General features: G+C 63.6%; 1 protein-coding gene across 1 annotated transcript in view; it reads left to right on the plus strand.

Annotated features, from left to right (window-relative positions):
- The first annotated feature begins 46 nt into the window (after positions 1–46).
- The window catches only part of GAK (cyclin G associated kinase), a 39,317-nt gene continuing 23,740 nt past the window's right edge, over positions 47–15,623 (plus strand). Inside the window, exons 1-10 of the mRNA XM_070400731.1 lie at positions 47–277; positions 2,281–2,342; positions 2,963–3,022; positions 3,776–3,890; positions 5,792–5,934; positions 8,299–8,424; positions 9,274–9,363; positions 12,665–12,800; positions 13,066–13,178; positions 14,387–14,477. Of these exons, the coding sequence (XP_070256832.1) occupies positions 133–277; positions 2,281–2,342; positions 2,963–3,022; positions 3,776–3,890; positions 5,792–5,934; positions 8,299–8,424; positions 9,274–9,363; positions 12,665–12,800; positions 13,066–13,178; positions 14,387–14,477 (1,081 nt within the window). The 5' untranslated portion in view covers positions 47–132. The remainder of the gene's footprint in view (positions 278–2,280; positions 2,343–2,962; positions 3,023–3,775; positions 3,891–5,791; positions 5,935–8,298; positions 8,425–9,273; positions 9,364–12,664; positions 12,801–13,065; positions 13,179–14,386; positions 14,478–15,623) is intronic.

Consider the following 15,623-nt stretch of genomic DNA (forward strand, 5'->3'; position numbering starts at 1 on the left):
GGAAGTGAGAGGCCGGCGTCCTTCCGGGCCTGCGTCACGGCGTCGGGGCGGAAGCTGGTGCGGCTCCGGCCGGCGGTTGCTCAGCTGCCCGGACGCCCTGGACCCGAGACCCCGCGCCCGCCGCGGGCCGCCATGTCGCTGCTGCAGTCCGCGCTCGACTTCCTGGCGGGCCCCGGCGCCCTGGGCGGCGCTGCCGGCCGCGACCAGACCGACTTCGTGGGGCAGACGGTGGAGCTGGGCGAGCTGCGGCTGCGGGTGCGGCGGGTCCTGGCCGAGGGTGAGGCGCGGACCGGCGGGCGGGCGCCGAGGGTCAGCGCGTGGCGGGCGGCGCGTGGCGGGAGGGAGGGTCCCGGCCTGTTCGGGCGGGGAGGCCGGTCTCGGCTCGGGCACTTCCTGGTGGGCGGGGGCCGGGCTGGGGCTGGGCGGCCCCCGCAGCAGGTGCGGCCGACCTGCGGGGGGCGGGGGGCTGTGGCCTGCGGTGGAGGCCGGGCCGGCGGGGAGTTGGGCTGAGCGCGGGGTCCGCGGAGGCCGAAGGCTGGAGGAGAGGGCGCGGCGGCGGGCGCCAGGCAGACCCTTCCCTTGACGTCGGGGCTGCCGTGGGCGGGCGGCCCTGTCCTCCCCGAGGGTCGGGCCGTGGGCGCCCTGTGCCGGCTTCCTGCTCTGACCGCCGGGCCGTCCGTGCCCCTGGCCAGTCCAGGGGGCCCTTCGTGTGGGCTGGGTCCTGCGAGCTGGTCCTCGCCTCCCGATGGCCTCCCCCTTCCTCACACGGAAGTCGCCCCGGTGCTGGGGAGGCCCCTCACCTCCGTGCCTGGTGCCCGCGGGGCGGCCGCCTTCCTCATCCTGCTGATCCTGCTGCTTCCGCTCCGGGCCTGGCACGGCTGCAACCCCGCTGACCCCCCGCGTTGCACGTGGACTCGCAGGAGGAGGAGGGCCGTCCCCGCGGCCACACGGCCTCTCTGGGTCCTGAGGTCCTTGTTCTTAAGGCCGCAGCAGCACCTACTTTTCTCCAGTTTGTTTCAGAAACCGGTGTGGGTGTGATTTATCGGGAAGACCGCGGGCTCTGCCCCTCTCAGAGCTGGGGCCAGCCCTGTGCGGACGCCTCCCCGGGCCACCTCATTTGTCCTGAAAATGCCAGGCAGTTACCTTGTTTCCTTAAGAAACTCCTGGCGGACAGGAGGCGGCTTCTGCCTTAAAATAAGACAGGCGCCCCAATGGTGGGAGGACAGCAGGGGGCGCCTGGGGCGCGCAGTGGGGGAGGGGCGGGAATGGGACTGTCCGGCCAGGGGCTGGGAGGGTGATCGCAGGTGGGAAGTGGGTCAGGGAGAGAAGGCAGCTGTGCCTCCGCTCAGCGCCCAGGAAGAAGAACGAGGAAATGTGCCAGCCCCTTCCCTGTGCCCTGTAGGCGAGCCAGGAGGTAAAAGTAACCCGCGCGGCCAGGAGCTGTCCGCTTACAGCTCTAAAGCTCGGGAAGCCTCTCGGAAATGAACCGGGTGAAATCAGTGTGAAGTCTTCCACGTAAAACGGCTCCCTCGGAACCCGGGCTGTGGACACTCAGACTGATTTGTATAAATACGGGGAAGGCCCAAGCCCCAGACCCTGGGCCAGAGAGCAGGTCCGAGCTCTTCGGGTGTTAGAACGATGACATGTCCCGTGCGCGCCAGCCTGTGCCCCCAGCGCTGGAGGCACTCCGTAATCAGGCGCATCGACGCGTCGGTAACTAAGCCCGGAGGCATCGTCACTGTGGGGTGAGCTTTAAACGGCTCCACGTCAGTTCATGCCAGGGGTTGCCCCAGATACCGGTACATTTACAATAGGTCATAGTTTGCTGCCAAATGACCTAGGAAGAAAATACGGGTTTTCATCGCTTTTTGGAATTTGCAACTGTAGCACGAAACGGGTTTTGGGCAGAGTCGTGGAGCTAGATAGCTTTCTAGTCTTTTCAAAATGTGAACTATGTTTCCATTTAAATTGCAAAAGTGGGGGGGGGGGGACTACTGGGCCAGCCCACAGTGTGGGAGAGCCTCCATGGGTCCTGGGAGAGGTCCCTCCTGGGCAGGGATGTTGGACCTGTTTTCCTGAGCTTGCTCACACCACCTGTGCGTATTTGAGGAAGAATCTTTTTAAAACTTTTGTTACTGAGTTTTGCGTGTAAATTGGAGCCATTATTTTTGCAGAGAACGTACTGCTATCCACAAGTGCAGTTTGTGTTGACTTAGTCAAGACTTCTAAATGTTGAATAAATCCCAGCGTGAACTGATGTGTTTATTTTCCTGATTTCAGGAGGGTTTGCGTTCGTATATGAGGCCCAGGATCTGGGAAGTGGCAGAGAGTATGCGCTGAAGGTAAGGTGGACGCACGTTCTGCGTGGGTCTCGGTTACTTTTAAGGAAATCTCAAAGTGACGTGTTGAGAGGGGTTCCCGATTGGTGTGTTTCTTTGTGCGTTCTCTCTCTCGTCCTGTTAGTTTCCTCTGATGGCGAGGAGCCATCAGCACTTTCAGTGGACGCTATGGCTGCGGTGTCCAGCTGGGGGCCCGGGGTCGAGACTCCGCAGAGGGCGGGAGCAGCACAGCCACTCGGGTGGACCACGCGTGCAGGCCACGCTCGCATGTCCCGGAGCAGGCTCACGGTGGGACTGTGGGCAGAGCTGTCTGGTTTCATCCGGGTGGCTGGTGTCCAGCCTGGGCTGCGGAGTGGAGTGGCGTGGCCGTCCTGGGCGTGCGGCTAAGCTGTAAGGGGCCCACGTGACTTGGAGACGAGGGCGAGGACTCTCGTTTCTGCCACGTCTCCTTTTTCATCCTATTTTACTGCGGCCTGTTTGCAGAAGAGGCTCCTCTGTGTAGTTCTCTTGTGTCCTTGGGCTGCAGAGGGCCATTTCCAGGGGCCTCTACGTAGGTCAGGTGTTGGTGCATTGATTTGTTCTGCTGCACGGACTAACCTTGTCTGTGTTCCCTCCCGATGCAGAGACTGCTGTCCAACGAGGAGGAGAGGAGCCGAGCCATCATCCAGGAGGTGTGCTTCTTGGTATCCTTTCCTGGGCGCCGCTGCCGCGTTCTCGTTGATGCACTAACAGTGGGCTTCGCTTTTCCTGGCTTATCTGTGGACTGTTTCTAGCGAAAAGGAGCTACTTCCTTGTTCTTCACTCCCAGGGCAGCTGTAAGGGATTCCATGGTCCTGGGAGTGGAGATGTGGGTCCTGCCCCAGAGGTCTCTGTGCCTGGGGTGGGCAGCCCTTCAACCTGCGGCCATCGCACCTGGCCATCCCTTCACCCTGGGCAGAGCATCAACCAACAAATGGTTGACGGCTGGCATTTCTTCTTGGCCTCCACCCGCTGGCGCTGCCCTTTTGCTGCCAGAATCTGTTCTTTTCTCTCCTGAAGCTCTGTCCATGGGAGCACGCTGGCCGCTGAGCCCGAGGGTGCTCGCCTCCCTGAGTTTCGGGTGGATGACCTCATGCCGCGCCCTCTCCCGCTGGCCTGCCTGGCTGCGGTCAGGTGTGTGTGGTTCCGTCCACACTTCGCTCCCCTCCCCCCGCCCTGCCCCTCTGCTCGCCCTCACCTTTCCGCTCTGATGCGCTGAGGTCTAAGATCATGTCGTTCAGCATCATGGTTTATACAGGGGAGGGCAAAAGTAGGTTCACAGTTGTGTGGGAAATAACACAACAGTCAATAATAACACGAGTAAGTCCTCGCGCTCACAGCTGTAAGCCTACTTCTGCCCATCGCACATGTGTTCCGTGTGCAGACTAACGTGTTCTCCTTTAACAAGACACCCACAGAAAAAGCTTTCTGGCCACCCCAACATTGTCCAGTTTTGCTCTGCAGCGTCGATAGGGAAAGAGGAGTCGGACACGGGGCAGGCCGAGTTCCTGCTGCTCACGGAGCTCTGCAGAGGTAACGAGCTCCCTGCGGGCGGACGCAGGTCCTGGCAGAGGGAGGCCCTTCCCGGAGGACAGGAAAGGCTCTTAGTCCCCGACAGGAGTGGGGAGGGGCCCAGTGCCTTCTGCAGAGTTCCAGGGGGGTCATGTACATGACCGAGGAGGAGGCAGTAGGGCTCAGTCTGCCCGCGCTGCCCATGGAGGCCGGGGGTCCGCCCTCCTGCAGCCTACAGGCTCAGCTGGTATCGGTGTAACTTAGGGGGAAAGGAGTGGGCACAGGACATGCGAGGCCCAGTGGGCCAGAGGCTGGCAGCCAGGTGGGCCATCGGTCCTGGGGCACGGTGTTGCCTCATTGTCCGTGAGCAGCGTGTGTGGGAGGAGGCCAGGGCCCTGCCGCCACAAGGCCAAGGAGCAGCAGCAGGGGACACTGAGGCAGGCGTCTCCCTGGGAGGGACACATGCTGCGCCCACAGATGGCCCTCCCCGGGTCCCAGCCACCACGAGCGGGGCTGTTCCGGAGGAGAGGGGGCAGTGGGCGCAGGCACCTCTGCAGGAGGAGGAGGAGATGGTGCTGAGCCCTGAGCAGCCAGCGCAGCCCTGGAGCGGGTGGTGGTGGGGTTAGGGGATGGGGAGGGGAGCAGCAGACCGACATAGGTGCCGACGGCTTCATAGGCTCGGGGAAGCCAGGCCCTCCCCGGGCCGCATGGGAGAGTGAGGGCTGTGCTCTCCGTGTCTGGGCCCTGCTTCCCGTTGTCTCGCCGGGCTGGCTGGGAGGTGCCGCCCACACTCGGGTCTTCCAGGTGGCAGGTGCTCACGGTCACTGCCGGTTTTAGTGAAGAGGACATGTGCTCGTGGGAGAAGCGCCGTGAGGTGTGTTGAGAAGCGGGGCTCCGTAGACACACTCTTCCTTCTGAAAAGTGTGCTGTGCTCAGCACCCACAGGCTCGCCTGCTCTCTAAGGCCCAGGGTCAGCAGATCCGAACTCAGGCCCTTAGCCAGTATCTGAGGACGCGCTCCTTGCCTCGTCCACGGAGTCTGCGTGTCTCTCCCGGGTCCTGGCCTCCCAGTGGCTGGCAATCACAGGGGGCTTGTTGGGTTGGGCGTGCCATTCGGTGGCCTGCTCTGACACTTTGGGCGGCGTGGATGAGGCCACGCTGGTCTCTGTCAGGGCCCCTGTTTCCGGCTGTGAGTGCCGTGGTGTCTGTGTCCGGCTCCTCCTGTGGGAGCTCAGGCGGCTTCTGCGTGGCTCTGCGCTGGGCCTTGTCAGGCTGGGGCCTCACGCCCTCGCCCCTCTCGGCAGGTGGTTCTCTCGCCAGGTGAGCGTGGTGTCTGGGGCACTGTTGTGTGCAGGCGCGGGTTCAGCGACTCGCCCAGCGTTGGGGGAAACGAGCTGGAGGGGGTACCCGTGTGGCAGGCTGGCAGAGCTGGCTTCCTGGGGGGAGGGACGGTGTCTGACCCCAGGAGGCAGGGCAGCGTGGCTGAGGGCCACCATGGATCTGGAGCCGTGGTAGCCACGCTGGCTGTGCCTCCGTCACTGAGGTGGCCTCGGGCCTGGATCAGGGACGGGCTGGGGGACCAGGGCAGCACGGGCACTGAGGTGTGAACACGTGTGCCTGGCGACGGGAGGATGGGGCTCCCTGTGCTGTCACCACCCCTGGTCCCGTGTGCAGGCTGCACTTAGTGTGGAGTGTGTGTTGGAGAGGCCACGCCCCTGGGCAGACGGCCGTCATTTAGGGAAGTGGAGCAAGACGAGGAGATGGCATGTTGTGGTTTCTCTGGGCCCTGCCGTCCCCCTGGCTCCGTGTGGGAGCCTGTGCTGCCCGCGCCATGGCCACAGGTGTCCCACGCCGGCTGGTAAAGCCAGCGCCAGGTGGTGCCGCCCCCGACTTGTGGGGATGAATGTCTCCTGTCTCTTCCAGGGCAGCTGGTGGAGTTTCTGAAGAAAAGCGAGACCAGAGGGCCCCTGTCGTGCGACACTGTCCTGAAGATTTTCTACCAGACGTGCAGGGCTGTGCAGCACATGCACCGGCAGAAGCCGCCCATCATCCACCGGGACCTCAAGGTGCTGCCTCCCACTCACACGCCGCCGCGCCCGGCTAGGAGGTCCGGCTTCTGCCAGGAGGCCGGCCAGGCTCTGCCGAGAGTCACAGAGGCCGCTAGGAGCCGCTTCACAGCGAGCGGGTTTCCCCAAAGCGCCTCCGTGAAGCAGGGAGGGCCTGTCCATGGAGTCCCGGGCCCCGTGTGGGGTCCCAGCCTCCATTGATCTTTTGACTTACGGCTGAGTTTATCCTGCACGTGGCTCCGGAGTGCGTCCTCTGTGCGGCATTTTGCTCAGCGCTGTGGTTTTGGGGCTCGTCCGTCTCGGGTCCACAGTTGGCAGAGTGTGCGCTGTGGGGTCGCTGCTTCCCGGGCGTGTGACCTCTGAGCCTGGCACTTGGGGCTCTTGGTGTTGGCAGCAGACCGTGTGGCTTCCGTGGCATTTCCCTCCTGTGGACAGAGTTGACCGCTTCTAGGTTTGTTGGCGTTGGGTTTCCTCTGGGGCCATCCCTGTAGCAGTGTTTGCCTGTGTTCCTGCTGAGCTGTGTTTCTGTCTCATCCGCAGAAGCCGTGAGTGGGAACGTGTGGGTTTGGCGTGCTTGCTCTCAGCGGGCGGTGTCTGCTCAGGTGCTGCTCGCAGTGGCTGGTCAGCTGCCCGGCTCAGCGTGCTCCTTCCCGAGCGTTGACCTGAGGCCTGTGGCTGCCCTTGTGTTTAGAGGCAGGGCCTCTCTTCCCTTGCCTGTCCCGCTGTCCCGGTCGGCGCCCTCCTCTCGGAGCTGCAGCCAGGCTCACATCTGCCTCGGGATCTTCTCGGCTCTGTGTCTCCTTACACATGTTTTAATCCGTTTGTCAGTTCCACCCATGGGATTGCCTTGGCCGTCCCCGAGCAGGTCGACAGGCTTCTCTGGGAAGGGCCGACTGTAAACATGCCTGCTCTGCAGGTCCCGCGGCCCCCGCGGCCCCCGCGGCCCTGGGTGGTGAAGAATTGTTTACTTTTCCCAGCACTCAGATTGTAAAAGCCGTCCTCAGCGGTGGGCCTTGGCCAGGACATACCCTCGAGGGGCTGGGACAGGTCTGTCTCTGCTGTTAGTCCTGTTTATGTTGGATTTTAAAAGTGCATCTCAAGTGACAGTTTCTGGCTGGACTACTTGACAGCTTCTTGATCTATTTGCCTAGTGGCCTTGTGCACGAAATCATGAATGGGGGCGGTCCCTCGACCTGGCCAGCGACCGAAGCGTGAGCGTCTGGCGTGAAAGGGCAGGTCCCAGCTGACCTCTGGGCCCTGGGCAGCACCTGGGCCCCTGGATCCCCGTGCGCCCCCCTCCGCCTGAGTGATCGGGCCCTGCTCGCACCCACCTTGGCCTGGCGCTGCCCGCTCACCTGCTCCACCATCCCACTGCGGTCCTGCTCTCATTGGGGCCAGCAGCGCCTCCACTGTCACCCACTGCCAGCGCTGCATCACCGACGCCCGCCATGTTCTGTGCCACCCCCTTGTGGTCAGTGCACGTCATAGCGAGCGGTCAAACTCCCAGTCAAGAGGACAATTTACATATTGGGCTTTTATTATATAGGATATCATATAAGACTAGAGGCCTGGTGCACGGGATTCGTGCACTGGTGGGGGCATGGCCTGTGGGGATCGACCCGCTGTGGGAGCGCCACTCATCCTGGTTAGCCCAGCAGCTGTGGACCTGCCCTCTAAGTGGCTGCTCTCTGGTCCGGCATCTTCCGTGGAGCTGGAGCACTTGCCTCTCCAGGAGACCCGGTCGGGGCCAGGCCCAGGGACAATAGCACTGAAAGGCGGTGGAGTAGGCCTCAGTCCTGCGGCGGCCACAAACCCCCCTCTCAGCCTCCAGCGTTCTGTGAGCCTGGCGGCAGTGGCTTAGCCCAGCCTGCGAGCACTCGGAGGAGGAGCCTGGGGCGAGGAGGCGATGACCGCAGCCCGGGTTCCTGCCCGTCTGCTCAGGGTTTGCAGCGGGAACAGCCGCTCATCCCGGTCAGCTGAGCGGCGCTCCCACTGTGGTAGTGCACTGACCACCAGGGAGCAGCTCCTGTTTGAGCGCCTGCCCACTGGTGGTCATTGCATGTTATAGCAACTGGGTGACCGGTCGTTCTGGTCGTTCTGCCGTTCGGACGCTGGGCTTTGAATACATAGGATGGTTTTTAGACTGTGTTAATTTAGTCTTTTCTAAAGGTTTTCGTTGTGTATCCCATGGTATTAATGTCATTTATCCTTTGATTTACGGCTGAGTTTATCCGAATTACCTGCTTCTAAATGTACACACACTGGTTTTGACCAAAAAGAAGTGGGGGCGCTGCGTTTTCCCCTCAGGGCCAGCTGGCTCTCTGCACCCCAAATCTATAAGGACTGTCTCCTGGAATTTTTCAGGTTGAAAACTTGTTGCTGAGTAACCAGGGGACCATTAAGCTGTGCGACTTTGGCAGCGCCACGACCATCTCACACGCCCCTGACTACAGCTGGAGTGCCCAGCGGCGGGCCCTGGTGGAGGAGGAGGTGAGGGCACTCAGCATTGCGCGTGCTGTAGGAGCGTCCTGTTGGGCTGGGGGTCAGTGCCTCACACGGCTGCTGAGCACGCTGTCTAGTGCAGGGAACATGTGTACACACGTGGGTCACGGGCCTGCAGCTTGGTGACTTCCTGTGTGGAGGCTCTGAGGCCACGTCCGGATGCAGTGCCCTCTGCCCACCTCCCTCCCGGCTCAGCATCCTTTATGCACCTGGACTTGGCATTGTGTTGGCCCTGGGTGTCTCCTGGGCGCTGGTCCCGCCCAGGCCTCCTCCTCCTGAAGCAGACCTTCCCGGGAGAACCGTGGGTTAGCCTCACTGTCTCGCCAGGGTCACAGCCTGTTCCATGTTCCGGCGGCATCTCTGGCAGGGGTTGGTGTGTGTTTCCAGTCTCTGCCACAGGGCCCACCCTGTCTACCTGGGTCTGGTTTCTCACATAATAGCCTGACTCGTCCGTAAATTCAGTTCAGCTCTCTCCCAGGACAGGGTCTCTGTCCACGAGGACGCGTAGGAGGCGGCTTTGAGAACAGCCTTCCCCTCGGGCCGCAGGTGACCCACCTCCCGGACCCGGAAGGGTGTGCCCGTCCGCTCTGGAAGGGAGTGCCTGTCCACTGAGACGTGTCTTCTGGACACACAGCTGACATCCCACCATGTGTGCCTGGTGTGGCCACTCCAGCAAGAGCTGGGCTGCGAGGCAGGGGCCAGCGGGGGGGTGAGGGGAGGGAGGTGAGGAGCCGGGCTAGGCTCTCTGGGCCCGGGGGTGGACGTGCGCTTCCTGCAGGGAGGCCGTGGGCACAGACACCAAACTACTTCCCTGTGAAAAGTGCATCTGTTCTTCAGGTCACTAGGAACACAACACCCATGTACAGGACGCCCGAGATCGTGGACCTGTACTCGAACTTCCCCATCGGCGAGAAGCAGGACATCTGGGTGAGGCCGCAGTGCCTGTGCTCTGTGCCCCCTGTGTGCTCTGTCCCCCTGTGGGCTCTGTGCACCCTGTGTGCTCTGTGCTCCCTGTGGGCTGTGTGCCCCCTGAGTGCTCACTCTGTGCTCTGTGCCCCCTGTGGGCTGTGTGCCCCCTGTGTGCTCTGTGCCCCCTGTGTGCTCTGTCCCCCTGTGTGCTGTGTGCCCCCTGTGTGCTGTGTGCTCCCTGTGTGCTCCGTGCCCCCTGTGTGCTCTGTGCCCCCTGTGTGCTCTGTGCTCCCTGTGTGCCCCGTGCCCCCTGTGTGCTCTGTGCTCCCTGTGTGCTCCGTGCCCCCTGTGTGCTCTGTGCCCCCTGTGTGCCCTGTGCCCCCTGTGTGCTCTGTGCCCCCTGTGTGCCCTGTGCCCCCTGTGTGCTCTGTGCCCCCTGTGTGCCCCCTGTGTGCTCTGTGCCCCCTGTGTGCTCTGTGCCCCCTGTGTGCCCCCTGTGTGCTCTGTGCCCCCTGTGTGCCTTGTGCCCCCTGTGTGCTCTGTGCCCCCTGTGTGCTGTGTGCTCCCTGTGTGCTCCGTGCCCCCTGTGTGCTCCGTGCCCCCTGTGTGCTCTGTGCCCCCTGTGTGCTCTGTGCCTCCTGTGTGCTCTGTGCTCCCTGTGTGCTCTGTGCCCCCTGTGTGCTCCGTGCTCCCTGTGTGCTCCGTGCCCCCTGTGTGCTCCGTGCCCCCTGTGTGCTCCGTGCTCCCTGTGTGCTCCGTGCTCCCTGTGTGCTCCCTGTGTGCCCTGTGCCCCCTGTGTGCTCCGTGCCCCCTCTGTGCTCCGTGCCCCCTGTGTGCTCCCTGTGTGCTCCCTGTGTGCTCCCTGTGTGCTCTGTGCTCCCTGTGTGCTCCCTGTGTGCTCCCTGTGTGCCCTGTGCCCCCTGTGTGCTCTGTGCTCCCTGTGTGCTCCCTGTGTGCTCCCTGTGTGCCCTGTGCCCCCTGTGTGCTCTGTGCCCCCTGTGTGCTCTGTGCTCCCTGTGTGCTCCCTGTGTGCTCCCTGTGTGCCCCGTGCCCCCTGTGTGCTCTGTGCCCCCTGTGTGCTCCGTGCCCCCTGTGTGCTCTGTCCTCCCTGTGTGCTCTGTGCTCCTTGTGTGCCCTGTGCCCCCTGTGTGCTCTGTGCCCCCTGTGTGCTCTGTCCTCCCTGTGTGCTCTGTGCCCCCTGTGTGCTCTGTGCCCCCTGTGTGCTCTGTGCCCCCTGTGTGCTCTGTCCTCCCTGTGTGCTCTGTGCCCCCTGTGTGCTCTGTGCCCCCTGTGTGCTCTGTGCTCCCTGTGGGCTGTGTGCCCCCTGTGTGCTCTGTGCCCCCTGTGTGCTCTGTGCCCCCTGTGGGCTGTGTGCCCCCTGTGTGCTCTGTGCCCCCTGTGTGCTCTGTGCCCCCTGTGTGCTCTGTGCTCCCTGTGGGCTGTGTGCCCCCTGTGTGCTCTGTGCCCCCTGTGTGCTCTGTGCCCCCTGTGTGCTCCGTGCCCCCTGTGTGCTCTGTGCTCCCTGTGGGCTGTGTGCCCCCTGTGTGCTCTGTGCCCCCTGTGTGCTCTGTGCCCCCTGTGTGCTCTGTCCTCCCTGTGTGCTCTGTGCCCCCTGTGTGCTCTGTGCCCCCTGTGTGCTCTGTCCTCCCTGTGTGCTCTGTGCCCCCTGTGTGCTCTGTGCCCCCTGTGTGCTCTGTGCTCCCTGTGTGCTCCCTGTGTGCTCTGTGCTCCCTGTGGGCTGTGTGCTTCCTGTGTGCTCTGTGCCCCTTGTGGGCTCTGTGCATGGGGGGAGCTGTGTGTGTGTGTGGAGGGAGCTGTGTGCGTGGAGGGAGCTGTGTGCGCGTGGAGGGAGCTGTGTGCGCGTGGAGGGAGCTGTGTGTGTGGGGAGCTGTGTGTGTGTGCGGAGGAAGCTGTGTGTGTGTGGTGGGAGCTGTGTGTGTGGAGAGGAGGGAGCTGTGTGCGTGGGGAGCTGTGTGTGCGTGGAGGGAGCTGTGTGCGTGGGGAGGAGGGAGCTGTGTGCGTGGGGAGCTGTGTGTGCGTGGAGGGAGCTGTGTGTGTGGGGAGGAGGGAGCTGTGTGTGTGGGGAGGAGGGAGCTGTGTGCGTGGAGGGAGCTGTGTGTGTGTGGTGGGAGCTGTGTGTGTGGGGAGGAGGGAGCTGTGTGCGTGGGGAGCTGTGTGTGTGTGGAGGGAGCTGTGTGCGTGGGGAGGAGGGAGCTGTGTTCGTGGAGGGAGCTGTGTGTGTGTGGAGGGAGCTGTGTGTGTGTGCGGAGGGAGCTGTGTGTGTGTGGTGGGAGCTGTGTGTGTGGGGAGGAGGGAGCTGTGTGCGTGGGGAGCTGTGTGTGCGTGGAGGGAGCTGTGTGCGTGGGGAGGAGGGAGCTGTGTGTGTGTGCGGAGGGAGCTGTGTGTGTGGGGAGGAGGGAGCTGTGTTCGTGGAGGGAGCTGTGTGTGCGTGGAGGGAGCTGTGTGCGTGGGGAGGAGGGAGCTGTGTGTGTGGGGAGGAGGGAGCTGTGTGCGTGGAGGGAGCTGTGTGTGTGTGGAGGGAGCTGTGTGCGTGGGGAGGAGGGAGCTGTGTGCGTGGGGAGGAGGGAGCTGTGTGTGGGGAGGAGGGAGCTGTGTGTGGGGAGGAGGGAGCTGTGTGCGTGGGGAGGAGGGAGCTGTGTGCGTGGGGAGGAGGGAGCTGTGTGTGTGGGGAGGAGGGAGCTGTGTGCGTGGGGAGCTGTGTGTGCGTGGAGGGAGCTGTGTGCGTGGGGAGGAGGGAGCTGTGTGTGTGTGCGGAGGGAGCTGTGTGTGTGTGGTGGGAGCTGTGTGCGTGGGGAGGAGGGAGCTGTGTGCGGAGGGAGCTGTGTGTGTGCGTGGAGGGAGCTGTGTGCGTGGGGAGCTGTGTGTGTGGAGGGAGCTGTGTGCGTGGGGAGGAGGGAGCTGTGTGTGTGTGCGGAGGGAGCTGTGTGTGTGTGGTGGGAGCTGTGTGCGTGGGGAGGAGGGAGCTGTGTGTGTGTGCGGAGGGAGCTGTGTGTGTGTGGTGGGAGCTGTGTGCGTGGGGAGGAGGGAGCTGTGTGTGCGGAGGGAGCTGTGTGTGTGGGGAGGAGGGAGCTGTGTGCGGAGGGAGCTGTGTGTGTGCGTGGAGGGAGCTGTGTGCGTGGGGAGCTGTGTGTGTGGAGGGAGCTGTGTGCGTGGGGAGGAGGGAGCTGTGTGCGTGGGGAGCTGTCCCACTGCTCACTGGCATAAGTCAGACCAGCCTGAGCCTGACTCCCCTGTAGACCCAAGGACGGACCGCCTCGCCCCCTCCGTCCCCCTCACCCTCCCCCTCCCGCCCCCGCAGGCGCTGGGCTGCATCTTGTACCTGCTGTGCTTCGGGCAGCACCCTTTTGAAGACGGAGCCAAGCTTCGCATCGTAAACGGGAAATACTCCATCCCTGCTGACGACACTCGGTACTCCGTGTTCCACGGCCTCATCCGTAAGTGCCGTGCGAGGGACCACGGAGGACAGGCCTCCTGTAACGTCCGGCGTGGCCCTTTGGCAGCCTCCCTGTGGGCTTTTCCCCTCAGTCAGCCATGTGAGTTCCGAGCTCCAAACCGTGGCTTTTGATCATTTTGCTCCGTTCTGTTGTTGCTCTTCATGCTGTGCCCTCGCTTTTAAAGTCTGTAAGCGAGGCCCTCCGTGGGTCCGTCACCTCCACAAGGGCAGGGGGTGGGGTCCTGAGCGCGCCCTTCCTGCTGCAGGCGCCACACTGAAGGTCAACCCGGAGGAGCGGCTGTCCATCACCGAGCTGGTGAACCAGCTGCAGGAGATCGCGGCTGCCCGGAGTGTGAACCCCAAGTCGCCCATTACTGAGGTAGGGCCTTCCAGGTGCTGCTCGGAGCAGAGTCTTAGAGGCCCCATCTGCGTTAAAGGGGTGACCATTGTGCAGGCCGAGTCCCCATGCCCCAGGCAGACGGCTCTGAGTGTGGGCAGGAGCTAGAAGGAAGACGGCCCTGTCAGACAGCGGCCAGCGCGGGGAGGGTGGGCAGTGGGGGCATGGAGGGTGGATGAGGCTCAAGGCGTCTGCTCTGGGGCTGCCACGTGTGTGCTGCCAGGAGTTCTCGGGGGCGCAGTGGGGGTGCCGACGGACAGACACAGGACGCTGGTCAGTGGCGCCAGAGCACCTTTCGGTCTTGGCGCTTTCCGAACTCAGGACCCTGGTGCAGACACTACCCCCTGCGGGCGCTTCTGCCCAGGCAGTGAGGACCGTGCCTGGGGGCCGGGCCTGGAGCCCGGGAGCAGCCGATGGAGGACTGGCCGGCCTCAGGCAGGCAAGAGCAGCGGTGTCTGTGCCCTCGGCAACAGGGCCTCCGACTGAGGGGCCTGGCGTGTGCGGTCCCAGCGGAAGGTGTGCCTGCCTGGCAGCCTGAAACCTGCCGGAGAGACGGGGCTGGAGAAAGCCTGGCTGTCCCTCCGCCATGCCGCCTGGGAAACAGCGCGTCCTGAATGCCCACCACCTGCTCGGCCAGAGAAAGGCAACGGCACCTTGGTTTTACCTCGTGAGCTTCATGTCGAGAAACCTGAGCTCCATGACAAGAATGTTCACAAGAGCTGCACCACAGACTAAGGCCCCCGGCTGGGAACGCACAGGAGAGGAGCAGGCACCACGGCCGTCGAGGACCACGCAGGGTCGCGTCCGGCGCCGAGTGGGCTGGCGGGAAGCTGCAGCCCTCCCCAGCCGGGCCCCCAGCACCTCTCTGAAGGTTGGGGGTCGCGACTCTGGCCAGCGCTGGCCGTGGGCTCAACTTGTGGCAGGCAGGGCCGCTGCACAGCCACCCCTCTGGCAGGCAGGCTGCGAGCCACTGGGCGAGAGACTGGCCGCGGTGGGCGTGTGGGAGCGGGCAGGCTGCCCGTGACCCGAGCATCCGCTCTCAGCGCTGTGTGAGCCGCCCTTGGTGTCGGGTTCTCCAGGGTCAGGCGGAGGGGCTGCAGCCAGGAGGGAGGGTTTCTCCCTGCGCAGCGCTGGCGGACTGCGGCTCTGGCCCTGTACAAGCTGAGGCCTCGCTGTTCGAACCCTTGCAGCTCCTGGAGCAGAATGGAGGCTACGGGAATGCTGCCCCGTCCCGAGGGCCACCTCCTCCCGGGGGGCCTGTGAGCAGCGGCCAAGGCGGAGGTGAGTGCACACGTGCAGAGCGCCGGCCCACACCCTGCCTCGGGCAGTTGGCCTGGCCGTGCGAGAGGCTGCTGGTTCGGGTCCCCGAACTGCCTAGAGCTCCCAGGACGGGCAGAGGCGACACTCTAGGCCACATTGAGGACGGAACTCGGGGGGGGCGGTGTGCGTGCTAGCGCCCTGTCCTGTGCTGCAGGGGCTCTGAGCACCCTGGCGCCTGGCGTGCGGGGCCTTTGGGGTGGCCTGCAGGGGTCAGGGACGCAGGTCCGAGTCCCCTGGGGAGAGGCGGGCTCCTTGGGCAGGAGAGAGGGTTGTGGCCATGGCAGAGGTGGCTCAGTGGGTTTCCTCCCGGCTCGGTTGCATTTGGTGAGTGAGCTGCACCCTCATCTCGTGGTTGTGGGTGGTCTGGGTGCCCCGTGCTGGCACGCGGAGCTGGTCCCCGAGGAGCCCTCAGCCGGGCTCGGTGCAGCAGGCCTGGGAAGGCTCTGGACGGCCCTGCCAGGCTGTGCTCTGCTCCATGCCCCATCCCCTTGGCCACTCTCGCTGTTTGGGGTGGAATCAGGTTTGTTTCCTGGGGAAACATCTGGGACGAGGTCAGAGGCCCTGTCAGGAGGGCCTGGTCCGGCCATGCTGCGGTGTGAGGCCTGGGCTGGGTGGAGGCGTTGACAGTCCCTCTGCTGGTCCACCTCCCGCCAGGCGACCTGCGGGGATCAGCAGGGGGCTGTCTGCAGGTCCCGGTCAGGGAGAGTCACAAGACATTTCCCGTGTCCTCGGCACTGCGCATCGCCCCGGGCTGCAGAGGCCCCGTCTTCCCTGCAATTAGGACAACTTAGAATTTCTTGAGAGTTTTTAACGGCCCTTCCAGACCACTTCCATGTTCATCCCAGGTGTTACACTGTCCTTCCCAGGAAGCTTCCAAGAGTTAGGACAAAACCTCTGTTTCCCAGAGTCGTAAGAGCACAAGCCCTTTCCAAGAATAACGCGTTTTCTGAAACACTAAAATGACATTCTCCCAGTATTATAAATTGCCTATTTAAAAAAATTTTTTTTGAATGCCTGCCCGGCAGTATGTACCAGGCAGTGTGGGTCCTGGTCGCCTCTCTGGATGTCCAGCATGTGGGGCCGCCCCGACTGCCCTGGGTCTTCTCC

This window comes from Myotis yumanensis, unplaced genomic scaffold (genome assembly GCF_028538775.1).
Source record: "Myotis yumanensis isolate MYYU_CA2020_CCGP unplaced genomic scaffold, mMyoYum1.0.hap1 SCAF_1, whole genome shotgun sequence".
Lineage (NCBI taxonomy): Eukaryota > Metazoa > Chordata > Mammalia > Chiroptera > Vespertilionidae > Myotis > Myotis yumanensis.